The sequence below is a fragment of the Notolepis coatsorum genome, assembly GCF_963971535.1.
Source record: "Notolepis coatsorum genome assembly, chromosome: 4".
Taxonomy (NCBI): Eukaryota; Metazoa; Chordata; class Actinopteri; order Aulopiformes; family Paralepididae; genus Notolepis; species Notolepis coatsorum.
Window position 1 is genome coordinate 134,533,696 of NC_140168.1, and position 13,555 is coordinate 134,547,250.

Here is a 13,555-nt window from a genome sequence, read left to right on the forward strand (position 1 = left end):
CCTTCCTCCCACCTCCTCTCCTTCCTCCCACCTCCTCTCCTTCCTCCCACCTCATATCCTTCCTCCCACCTCCTCTCCTTCCTCCCACCTTCTATCCTTCCCCCTACCTCCTCTCCTCCCACCTCCTCTCTTCTCCTCCCACCTCCTCCTTCCACCTACCTTCTATCCTCCTCTCCTCTCCTTCCCCCCACCTCCTCTCCTTCCTCCCACCTTCTCTCCTTCCTCCCACCTTCTCTCCACCTTCTCTCCTTCCTCCCACCTCCTCTCCTTACTCCCACCTCCTCTCCTTCCTCCCACCTTCTCTCCTTCCTCCCACCTTCTCTCCTTCCCCCCACCTCCTCTCCTTCCTCCCACCTCCTCTCCTTCCTCCCACCATCTCTCCGTCCCCCCACCTCTCATCTCTCCTCCTCTCCTTCCTCCCACCTTCTCTCCTTCCTCCCACCTTCTCTCCTTCCCCCCACCTCCTCCTTCCTCCCACCTCCTCTCCTTCCTCCCACCTCCTCTCCTTCCTCCCACCATCTCTCCTTCCCCCCACCTCTCTTCTCTCCTTCCTCCCACCTCCTCTCCTTCTCTCCACCTTCTCTCCTTCCCTCCACCTTCTCTCCATCTTCTCTCCTTCCTCCCTCCTTCTCTCCACCTTCTCTCCTTCCCTCCACCTTCTCTCCTTCCTCCCACCTCCTCCTTCTCTCCACCTTCTCTTTCCTCCCACCTTCTCTCCACCTTCTTTCCTTCCTCCCACCTTCTCTCCACCTTCTTTCCTTATCTCCACCTCCTCTCCTTCTCCCCACATCCTCTCCTTCCCCCCCACCTCCTCTCCTTCCCCCCCACCTCCTCTCCTTCCCCCCACCTCCTCTCCTTCCTACCACCTTCTATCCTTCTCTCCTTCCTCCCACCTTCTCTCCTTCTCTCTCCTTCCTCCCACCTTCTCTCCTTCCCCCCACCTCCTCTCCTTCCTCCCACCTTCTCTCCACCTCCTCTCCTTTCTCCCACCTCCTCTCCTTCTCTCTCCTTCCTCCCACCTTCGCTCCACCTCCTCTCCTTCTCTCCACCTCCTCTCCTTCCTCCCACCTTCTATCCTTCTCTCCTTCCTCCCACCTTCTCTCCACCTCCTCCTTCCTCCCACCTTCTATCCTTCTCTCCTTCCTCCCACCTCCTCTCCTTCCTCCCACCTTCTCTCCACCTCCTCTTTTTCCTCCCACCTTCTCTCCACCTCCTCTCCTTCCTTCCACCATCTCTCCTTCCTCCCACCTCCTCTCCTTCCCCCCACCTCATCTCCTTCCTTCCACCATCTCTCCTTCCTCCCACATCCTCTCCTTCTCTCCACCTCCTCCTTCCTCCCACCTCCTCTCCACCTCCTCTCCTTCCTCCCACCTTCTCTCCTTCCTCCCACCTCCTCCTTCTCTCTCCTTCCTCCCACCTTCTCTCTTTCCTCCCACCTCCTCTCCTTCCTCACACCTTCTCTCCTTCCTCCCACCTTCTCTCCTTCCTCCCACATTATCTCCTTCCTCCCACCTCCTCTCCACCTCCTCTCCTTCCTCCCACCTTCTCTCCTTCCTCCCACCTTCTCTCCTTCCTCCCACCTCCTCTCCACCTCCTCTCCTTCCTTCCACCATCTCTCCTTCCCCCCACCTCCTATCCTTCCTCCCACCTCCTCTCCTTCCTCCCACCTCCTCTCCTTTCCCCCACCTTCTCTCCTTCCCCCCACCTCCTCTCCTTTCTCCCACCTTCTATCCTTCTCTCCTTGCTCCCACCTTCTCTCCTTCCCCCACCTCCTCTCCTTCCTCCCACCTTCTCTCCACCTCCTCTCCTTCTCTCTTCTTGCTCCCACCTTCTCTCCTTCCTCCCACCTTCTCTCCACCTCCTCTCCTTCCTCCCACCTTCTATCCTTCTCTCCTTCCTCCCACCTTCTCGCCTTCCTCCCACCTTCTCTCCACCTCCTCTCCTTCCTCCCACCTTCTATCCTTCTCTCCTTCCTCCCACCTCCTCTCCTTCCACCTTCTCTCCACCTCCTCTCCTTCCTCCCACCTTCTCTCCACCTCCTCTCCTTCCTCCCACCTTCTCTCTACCTCCTCTCCTTCCTCTCACCTCCTCTCCTTCCCCCCACCTCCTCTCCTTCCTTCCACCATCTCTCTTTCCCCCCACCTCCTTTCCTTCCTTCCACCATCTCTCTTTCCTTCCACCTCCTCTCCTTCTCTCCACCTCCTCTCCTTCCTCCCACCTCCTCTCCTTCCTCCCACCTTCTCTCCTTCCTCCCACCTCCTCTCCGTCCTCCCACCTTCTCTCCTTCCTCCCACCTTATCTCCACCTTCTCTCCTTCCTCCCACCTCCTCCTTCCTCCCACCTTCTCTCCTTCCTCCCACCTTCTCTCCACCTTCTCTCCTTCTTCCCACCTCCTCTCCTCTCTCCTTCCTCCCACCTTCTCTCCACCTCCTCTCCTTCCTCCCACCTTCTATCCTTCTCTCCTTCCTCCCACCTTCTCTCCTTCCTCCCACCTTCTCTCCTTCCTCCCACCTTCTCTCCTTCCCCCCACCTCCTATCCTTCCTCCCACCTTCTATCCTTCCCCCCACCTCCTCTCCTCCCACCTCCTCTCCTTCCACCCACCTTCTATCCTCCTCTCTCCTCTCCTTCCCCCCACCTCCTCTCTCCTCTCCTTCCCCCCACCTCCTCCTTCCTCCCACCTTCTCTCCTTCCTCCCACCTTCTCTCCTTCCTCCCACATTCTCTCCTTCCTCCCACCTCCTCTCCACCTCCTCTCCTTCCTCCCACCTTCTCTCCTTCCTCCCACCTTCTCTCCTTCCTCCCACCTCCTCTCCACCTCCTCTCCTTCCTTCCACCATCTCTCCTTCCCCCCACCTCCTATCCTTCCTCCCACCTCCTCTCCTTCCTCCCACCTCCTCTCCTTTCCCCCACCTTCTCTCCTTCCCCCCACCTCCTCTCCTTTCTCCCACCTTCTATCCTTCTCTCCTTCCTCCCACCTTCTCTCCTTCCCCCCACCTCCTCTCCTTCCTCCCACCTTCTCTCCACCTCCTCTCCTTCTCTCTTCTTGCTCCCACCTTCTCTCCTTCCTCCCACCTTCTCTCCACCTCCTCTCCTTCCTCCCACCTTCTATCCTTCTCTCCTTCCTCCCACCTTCTCGCCTTCCTCCCACCTTCTCTCAACCTCCTCTCCTTCCTCCCACCTTCTATCCTTCTCTCCTTCCTCCCACCTTCTCTCCACCTCCTCTCCTTCCTCCCACCTTCTCTCCACCTCCTCTCCTTCCTCCCACCTTCTCTCTACCTCCTCTCCTTCCTCACCTCCTCTCCTTCCCCCACCTCCTCTCCTTCCTTCCACCATCTCTCTTTCCCCCCACCTCCTTTCCTTCCTTCCACCATCTCTCTTTCCTTCCACCTCCTCTCCTTCTCTCCACCTCCTCTCCTTCCTCCCACCTCCTCTCCTTCCTCCCACCTTCTCTCCTTCCTCCCACCTCCTCTCCTTCCTCCCACCTTCTCTCCTTCCTCCCACCTTATCTCCACCTTCTCTCCTTCCTCCCACCTCCTCTCCTTCCTCCCACCTTCTCTCCTTCCACCCACCTTCTCTCCACCTTCTCTCCTTCTTCCCACCTCCTCCTCTCTCCTTCCTCCCACCTTCTCTCCACCTCCTCTCCTTCCTCCACCTTCTATCCTTCTCTCCTTCCTCCCACCTTCTCTCCTTCCTCCCACCTTCTCTCCTTCTTCCCACCTTCTCTCCTTCCCCCCACCTCCTATCCTTCCTCCCACCTTCTATCCTTCCCCCACCTCCTCTCCTCCCACCTCCTCTCCTTCCACCCACCTCTATCCTCCTCTCCTCCTCTCCTTCCCCCACCTCCTCCTTCTCCGACCTTCTCTCCTTCCTCCCACCTTCTCTCCTTTCTCCCACCTTCTCTCCACCTCCTCTCCTTCCTCCCACCTTCTCTCCTTCCTCCCACCTTCTCTCCTTCCTCCCACCTCTCCACCTCTCCTTCCTTCCACCATCTCTCCTCCTCCCACTCCTCTCCTCCTCCCCACCTCCTCTCCACCTCCTCTCCTTCCTTCCACCATCTCCTTCCTCCACCTCCTCCTTCCTCCCACCTCCTCTCCTTTCCCCCACCTCCTCCTTCCCCCCACCTCCTCCTTCCCACTCCATCCTCCACCTCATCTCCTTCCTCCCACCTCATCTCCTTCCTTCCACCATCTCTCCTTCCTCCCACCTCCTCTCCTTCCTCCCACCTCCTCTCTTCCTTCCACCATCTCTCCTTTCCCCCGACCTCTCTCTTTCCCCACCTCCTCTCCTTTCCCCCACCTCCTCCTTCCCCCCACCTCCTCCTTCCTCCCACCTCCTCTCCTTCCTCCCACCTCCTCTCTTTCCTTCCACCATCTCTCCTTTCCCCCACCTCCTCTCCTTCCCCCCACCTTCTCTCCTTCCCCCCACCTCTCCTTCCTCCCACCTCCTCCTTCCCCCCACCTCCTCTCCTTCCTCCCCACCTCCTCTCCCCTCCCACCTCCTCTCCTTCTTCCCACCATCTCTCCTTCCTCCCACCTCCTCTCCTTCCCCCCACCTCTCCTTCCTCCCACCTCCTCTCCTTCCTCCCAACATCTCTCCTTCCCCCCACCTCCTCTCCTTCCTCCCACCTCCTCTCCTTCCTCCCACCATCTCTCCTTCCCCCCACCTCTCTCCTCCTCTCCTTCCTCCCACCTCCTCCTCCCACCTCCTCTCCTTCCTCCCACCATCTCTCCTTTCCCCCCACCTCCTCTCCTTCTCTCTCCCACCTCATATCCTCTCCTCCCACCTCCTCTCTTCTCTCTCCTCTCCCTTCTCTCTCCTCTCCTTCCTCCCACCTCCTCTCCTCCTCTCTCCTCTCCTCCTCTCCTCCCACCAGGTGAACTTCAACGAGCCCATCTCCATGCTGCAGCGCCTCTCGGAGGACCTGGAGTACCACGAGCTCCTGGACAAGGGGTCCAAGTGCCAGAGCTCCCTGGAGCAGCTCTGCTACGTGGCGGCCTTCTCCATCTCCTCCTACTCCACCACCGTCCACCGCACGGGCAAGCCCTTCAACCCCCTACTGGGGGAGACCTACGAGCTGGACCGGCGGAGCGAGAGCGGCTACCGCTCTCTGTGTGAGCAGGTTAGAGAGAGAGAGAGAGGGGGAGGAGGAGGAGGGGGAGGAGGGAGAGAGGCTACCGCTCTCTGTGTGAGCAGGTTAGAGAGAGAGAGAGAGAGGAGTGGGAGGAGGAGGAGGGAGAGGGGGAGGAGGGAGAGAGGCTACCGCTCTGTGTGAGCAGGTTAGAGAGAGGGGGAGAGCGGGGAGGAGGGAGAGTGGCTACCGCTCTCTGTGTGAGCAGGTTAGAGAGAGAGGGAGAGAGAGGAGGAGGAGGAGCGAGAGCCGCTCTCTGTCTGAGCAGGTTAGAGAGAGAGAGGAGGAGGGGGAGGAGGAGGAGGAGGAGGAGGAGGAGGAGGAGGGAGAGGAGGAGGGGGAGAGAGGCTACCGCTCTCTGTGTGAGCAGGTTAGAGAGAGAGAGAGGAGGAGCGGGAGGAGGAGGGAGAGAGGCTACCTGTGTGAGCAGGTTAGAGAGAGAGAGGAGGAGGGGGGGGGAGGAGGAGGAGGGAGAGAGGCTACTGCTCTCTGTGTGAGCAGGTTAGAGAGAGAGAGAGAGGAGTGTACGCACCACAGAAAGGGCTGTACGCACCAGAGGACAGAAAGGGCTGTACGCACCAGAGGACAGAAAGGGCTGTACGCACCAGAGGACAGAAAGGGCTGTACGCACCAGAGGACAGAAAGGGCTGTACGCACCAGAGAAAGGGCTGTACGCGCCAGAGAAAGGGCTAGTGTACGCACCAGAGAAAGGGCTGTACGCACTAGGGATGGGCATTTTAAAGAAAAATCCAGATCGATTGATCGCATGCTATACTCGAGTGATGGTGTATTACTCGAAAAGGGAAAAAAAACTCACAAAAAAATATATATATTATTTTTGAAATTTATTTTGTTATTATTTGATTTTTTACTTAACACTTTGATCGCCATGGTTAAATTCATAATTTACCATCCCTCGCCTGTTCTATTTGTCTATGGAGAAGTTCCCCTTCTTTGCAGGACTATAACTTTTTAAATTGTATTGCTAAATTGACATTATTATGGCCCATTCAATGTCCTATATCTATTGTTCAGGGTGTAGCAACGTTATACTTTTTCATTCACATATTCATACTAAAATATGGTCTAAAGTATAAGTATGTTTTTATCGTTTTCTGCAGCTTTCTCCAGAACTTGATTTATAGCCCTAAATGCATTATATTGATGATCAAATACAGGTTGGTAGGAATCTGTGCGAGATAAAAAATGTCAACTGGATGTGCTTCTAGGAGTTACTACTTATCATCTGATGTTGACCGGATGGGCGGGGGGTCGTTTATAATTCCGTGGGCAACGTTATATCATTCATCTAGTGTGGGTGATATGATCATCAGAGCAGTTTATATGGAACACGTTAAAAAAAAACGCTGAATCTTACCGTAGCTTCCTCGGGCCGTTGGGCGATGAGCGTGGAGCAGAGATATTCCTATTATGGGATGTATAAATACCCGATCCATTTCCAGGTTGTATAATAGTATATACGTCCAAATCATGTTGTTTATCGAGTTATGTGCACCGATCGGTGTTCACTGTGTCAAGATGGAGTCCCTCTAACGATAGCGAGTGCCCGGACGAAATATGGGTGAGCACCACTTCATCCACAGATCACTTCCTGTTGGGCCATCTGCCGATCGGCCACCAGATGGCGCTCTTGAACTGTTAGAGAGTTGAGTGGAGCTCAGCAGTATATCTCAGGTCCCCGGGGGAGAAATATGATTTCGATCACAGATTTTTGTAATATTGATATCAAAGACGTGTTACGGCGTCTTCGGCAGAATGAGCATGGCGGGGAATGACGAGTTTCGGCGTCTCCGGCGATTAAAGTGTTAATTTTGTTCATTTACGTATATGTTTAACACTTTGAATGCCAGCCACGCGTTTTGTCGTTAGTTCATGCCGACCGTTGAGTGCCGCCAACGCTATATAGCGTTTGTTTGTCGTGTTTTTTTTTTATTGGCGATTTGAATTCATATTTCATCAATCGAGCCTCAGGTTAGTGTTGCAGACTCTCTCTGAGCTCAATTGGGAAGATACCGCCCCCTATAGTCTCTCCCTGTGTAACTGCATCCCATTACTTTAGACTGATGGGGGGGGGGGGGCAGTTTCCTCATTTTACTTTACCGTCAAGCCAACTGAAGAATCCATTGTGATCGCCGGCCCGGAAAATGCGTGGATTATGTATATACAGTACCCAATGCTGAATCAATAAACGTGATCGATATTTGGAATGGCGATCAGGAATTGGAATAATCTTTTTGGATAACATCTGATCTGAGGTAAGGAATTTGTTTGACCAGTCTTAGGATAATCAGAGCTATTTTCACAGAGATATCAGCGTTTTCCCCATGTGTGTATGTGTGTGTGTGCGCGATCAGGAAATGAGAATCGATATTTCAGCCCGTTTCTATAGCGTGCATAAGTACACATATACTATCGATAATCTAGCGTTTATTTGAAAATGATTCATAAATAGGCCGAAAAATTACAACGTTTTTGTGTATTCCAGAATAGATTAGACACAATTTAAGACAGAGATTATGCGTTCACAACGCTATCATTTAAGTGGGTGGTGGCATTTAACAGGATTTTACCACGTTAAGCTCCGGCATTGAAAGAACATATGTTTTTTTTTCAATTTTTTTTTAAAAATAATTTAAGATAGATTTTTCTCATACGATTCCTCACGCCCATCCCTAGTACGCACCAGAGAAGGACAGAAAGGGGCTGTGGACAAAATAGGAGCATGAACATATACGAGGTCTATTGATTAATTTTGCATCATGGGCTTTTGTGATTTATCTCGTCTGCGCACCAACGTATCATTTGTCTGTTGGGATGCTTTCATCAGGCGACAAAACAAATTGTTCTCCTGCATTTCCCCACCAGGTCAGTCACCACCCCCCTGCGGCCGCGCATCACGCCATCTCCGACCGAGGCTGGACCCTGAGGCAGGAGATCACCGTCGCCAGCAAGTTCAGGGGCAAATACCTCTCCATCATGCCTTTAGGTAAGAGACCAAAGCAGGGGATTTGAAATAATAAAATCCAGGCACAGGGAAGAGTCTCTGCAGATAAACACACCACCACACACTTCTAGTAGCTCATAAAGACACCACCACACACTTCTAGTGGCTCATAAAGACACCACCACACACTTCTAGTGGCTCATAAAGACACCACCACACACTTCTAGTGGCTCATAAAGACACCACCACACACTTCTAGTGGGTCATAAAGACACCACCACACACTTCTAGTAGCTCATAAAGACACCACCACACACTTCTAGTGGCTCATAAAGACACCACCACACACTTCTAGTGGCTCATAAAGACACCACCACACACTTCTAGTGGGTCATAAAGACACCACCACACACTTCTAGTAGCTCATAAAGACACCACCACACACTTCTAGTGGCTCATAAAGACACCACCACACACTTCTAGTGGCTCATAAAGACACCACACACTTCTAGGGGCTCATAAAGACACCACCACACACTTCTAGTGGCTCATAAAGACACCACACACTTCTAGTGGGTCATAAAGACACCACTACACACTTCTAGTGGCTCATAAAGACACCACACACTTCTAGTGGGTCATAAAGACACCACCACACACTTCTAGTGGGTCATAAAGCCACCACCACACACTTCTAGTGGCTCATAAAGACACCACACACACTTCTAGTGGCTCATAAAGACACCACACACACTTCTAGTGGCCCATAAAGACACCACCACACACTTCTAGTGGGTTATAAAGACACCACACACTTCTAGTGGCTCATAAAGACACCACCACACACTTCTAGTGGGTCATAAAGACACCACACACACGTCTAGTGGGTCATAAAGACACCACACACTTCTAGTGGCTCATAAAGACCCCACCACACACTTCTAGTGGCTCATAAAGACACCACCACCACACACTTCTAGTGGGTCATAAAGACACCACACACTTCTAGTGGCTCATAAAGACACCACCCAGGGCTGTACGCTAAGCTTTTTCACTAGGGGCACACTTGCCCCTAAATTAGAAATTTAGGGACAAAAAAATATGTTTTAGGGGCACATTTTTAAATAACAATTTTACCATTATAGTGCAAAAAAATATGTTCCTCCTGCCTCATTACTGTGGTCCTTTTATTTAACATTTAAGTGCTTTTGTTGTCAGGTTTGTATCTTTTATAATGAACCAACTAGGGCTGGGCGATATGGCCTAAATATGATATCACGATATTTTCTGACCTTTCGGCGATACACGATACAATGTTTTTCTTTTTTACCCCAAACAATTCATTATGAGGCTTACCAAGACAGTATTTGAGTTTGCAAGCTAACATTAAAGACAAAATAAAATACCCATGCATTTAGCATTTTTATATTATATATTAGATTTAGAATATTGGATTATTAGATTATATATTGCATATATTTAGCAATGAGATATTATATGATTTAGATATGAAATATGACTAATTGAAAATGGGGGACCCTGATGTAAACAAGACAAAAGTCTTTCTCTGGTCTGCATCTCTTAACAATTGTATGTATTGAGCTGTACACTGTACCCATTCTGCAATATGTTAATAAAGTTTTAAATCAATCAATCAATCAATCAATCAATCAATAGCATTTTAGCATTTTTATGAAACTACTGTATATTTGTATGTCTCTAAATGTTTTGATGAATTGAAAATGGAGGACCCTTGTGTAAAAAAGCCGAAAGTCTTTTTCTGGTCTTCATCCTCCTGTACTGTATTGTACCCATTATGCAATCTGTTAATAAAGTTTTCATTCATTCATTCTGACGGAAAACAGAATAATTTTGATTGACAGTCGAGTCTGCCAATTACGTTACACTGCTTGCACCCGCCCTGCTGTTCTTAGCACCAATCGGCAAGCGCTATTCGTTTTTGACTTCCTGAAAGTCCTGTGTGCTGACAACAACAAAGCTACTAACATTAGCTCCCCGCGGCCGACGAGTAGGAGACCAGTGCTCCGCAGGATGACTAAATGAGGCATAATGATTTTACCTCAACGAATGTTATAATAAAAGCCTTTCCATACATCTGTCTGATTGAAAACTTTATTAACAGACTGCCGAATGGGCATATCTCAGCACGGGCTGAGATATGAACGAGTAACGTGTGGACCAGATTGACGCGACACAAGGTTTACACAACAGCCCCCACCCCTTGTTTTATTGTATTTGTACCTGTACTACCTGCTGTCAGCTGTTTATCTCTCTCTGTGAGCTTGATTAGCTCACGTTAGCTAGCGTTAGCTCCGCGGCTAACCCTGAACTAAATCAATGACTAGGTTCTAAAGCATTTCGAGTAGTTTTCACTGCACATAGAAGCAGCCAAACAGCGGGAGAATTTCGGGAGCATATGACCAAAACCCAGTTAGGAACCATCGATTCCCATCCCTACTACTAACTTTACTTTTCTTCATAGCTAAATCAGACAGAGTCTATCAGAGTGAGTGCTCAGTTGATTTTCCCCGCTGATCATACCTGAGTGCTCAGCATCATCACACGCCTTGGATCATTTAGGAGTGAAATGCGAATGCAAGGCTTGAAATCACTACTCGCAAGCCCGCCCCCAAATATTATTTACCAATCGCAACGGCCAATTAAAGGGGCAATTTGCGATAATCTCGTCGCAGTGTACAGCCCTGCCACCACACACTTCTAGTGGCTCATAAAGACACCACCACACTTCTAGTGGCTCATAAAGACACCACACACTTCTAGTGGCTCATGAAGACACCACCACACTTCTTGTGGCTCATAAAGACACCACCACACACTTCTAGTGGCTCATAAAGACACCACACACTTCTAGTGGCTCATAAAGACACCACCACACACTTCTAGGGGCTCATAAAGACACCACCACACACTTCTAGTCGCTCATAAAGACACCACCACACACCTCTAGTGGCTCATAAAGACACCACACACTTCTAGTGGCTCATAAAGACACCACACACTTCTAGTAGCTCATAAAGACACCAACACACACCACTAGTGGCTCATAAAGACACCACCACACACTTCTAGTGGCTCATAAAGACACCACCACACACTTCTAGTGGCTCATAAAGACACCACCACACACTTCTAGTGGCTCATAAAGACACCACACACTTCTAGTGGCTCATAAAGACACCACCACACTTCTAGTGGCTCATACAGACACCACCACACACTTCTAGTGGCTCATAAAGACACCACCACACTTCTAGTGGCTCATAAAGACACCAACACACACTTCTAGTCGCTCATAAAGACACCACACACTTCTAGTCGCTCATAAAGACACCACACACACTTCTAGTGGGTCATAAAGACACCACACACTTCTAGTGGCTCATAAAGACACCACCACACTTCTAGTGGGTCATACAGACACCACCACACACTTCTAGTGGCTCATAAAGACACCACCACACTTCTAGTGGCTCATAAAGACACCACACACTTCTAGTGGCTCATAAAGACACCACACACACTTTTAGTGGGTCATAAAGACACCACACACTTCTAGTGGCTCATAAAGACACCACCACACTTCTAGTGGGTCATACAGACACCACACACACTTCTAGCTGCACTGAAGCGGACAGAAAGGCGATTCAGAGGGTCATAAACTCGACACAGAGAATCATCGGCTGCCCCCTCCCCTCCCTGAAGGACTTACACAACTCCCGCTGCCTCAACAGAGCGAAAAAACATTACAAGGGTTATGTTATCGAGACAATGAAGACAATTAGTTGCAGACTGGACTCAAGTTTACTTAGGTTGACATAGACCAGGGGTCTCAAACTCGCGGCCCGCGGGCCAATTGCGGCCCGCTGGATGATATTTTGTGGCCCCCCAGATGATTTCCACACCAAAAAAATAAATAAAAAATAAGATTTCCCAAAAAAAGATCTTTTTATTTTATTTATTTTTGCAGTCATGTCATCACAAACACTGGCATTTAAAGGGTACAAATAAAACAATTCCTGCACCAGAATGCAGGAAATGAAGTCTTTGTAACACTAAATCTCCTGGTGGGGGACCCCCGGCTTAAAAAGTGGCCTGACTGGGGCTATATTTCGCACTATATTTCCTGGCATGAATGATTTCCCCAGTCTGGCCCTGGTTAAAAGCCTCCAATGCTTATTAGTGTGTGTGCATTTGAACGTTTGCATGTTTCAACCATACATTTCCATAAAAATAAATACTTTTTTTTTTGTATTTTATTTTTTTATTATTTTTTAAACAAACATATAAACAAACATGACAACACACGATAAGATATACAAGCATTAATTGTCAGGGCACATCCAATGAGTTCACATTTTAGTTAGTTGTCTTATATAAGATATACCCCTAATACCTGTTATCTAAAAAAAACTACACACATATGCTCAGCTCGAACCCCCCCCTCCCGGACCCCACCTTGAGAAGTACCTCCACTATCCCTCGCACCTAACCAGACACTACCATTATAAGCTAGCTTTTATTCTCTCCACCACTTCTAACCACATTGACATTTTGGATTCATTGAGACCCAGAATTCTTGCTGTAGATATTTCATGGTAAATTACATCGAGATATGTAAGAAACCAAACTTTACGGCAAATTTTTTCCGGTTGAAACCAGCGTGATGCGATCAGCTTTTTGGCTACTGTGATACCCGATAAAACCAATCTCTTTAGCTGTGGATTCACTGCAAACTCAAAAACATCATTCAATAGTAATACCGAGGGGTGTACAGGTATATTCCAAGATACGAGTTTTGATATTTGTTGGGTCACATCTTTCCAGAATGCCTTAACTGGTGAGCAGTCCCAATACATGTGCATAAATGTCCCTTCGTCCCCATTTGTACATTGGGTGCATTTGGAATCTTGTTTAAGCCCCATTCGGCACAGTCTTATAGGAGTCAAGTATGTCCTGTGAATATAGTTAAGATTGATTTGTTGATGATCCGGGTTCCTTGATGTAAGTCGGACATTTGCCCAGGCTCCTTGCCAATCAAAGTCATTTTCCAGGTCTGGTATATCCCTCCTCCAGACAGAGTCAAGTTGGAGGGTTTCATACGAGGACGTTAGTAATTGATGATAAAATTCTGAAACAAAACCTCTCGATGTCTCTCTTGCGTAGAAGAATTTGTGGTATCTGTGGTGTTCAATTGGTCTGTCTAATGGAACACCGTGAGACTTCAAACATAGCTCTAACTGTTTGTGAAAAAGCCATGTGGACTTGGTGAGATTAAATTTTTTGCGTATTTCTTTATCACTACAAAAACCCTGTTTGTTAAACTGGTGGGTCACTCTGCAGTGTAGGTGTTTCCGGTGGGTCACTCCGCAGTGTAGGTGTTTCTGGTGGGTCACTCTGCAGTGTAGGTGTTCCCGGTGGGT

At 49.5% G+C, this 13,555-nt stretch overlaps 1 protein-coding gene across 1 annotated transcript in view; it reads left to right on the forward strand.

Annotated features, from left to right (window-relative positions):
* LOC311227029 (oxysterol-binding protein 1-like) overlaps positions 1–13,555 on the forward strand; it is a 117,602-nt gene that overhangs the window by 72,866 nt on the left and 31,181 nt on the right. The window contains exons 10-11 of the mRNA XM_084312536.1: positions 4,874–5,119; positions 8,015–8,135. Coding sequence (XP_084168662.1) covers positions 4,874–5,119; positions 8,015–8,135 — 367 coding nt within the window. The remainder of the gene's footprint in view (positions 1–4,873; positions 5,120–8,014; positions 8,136–13,555) is intronic.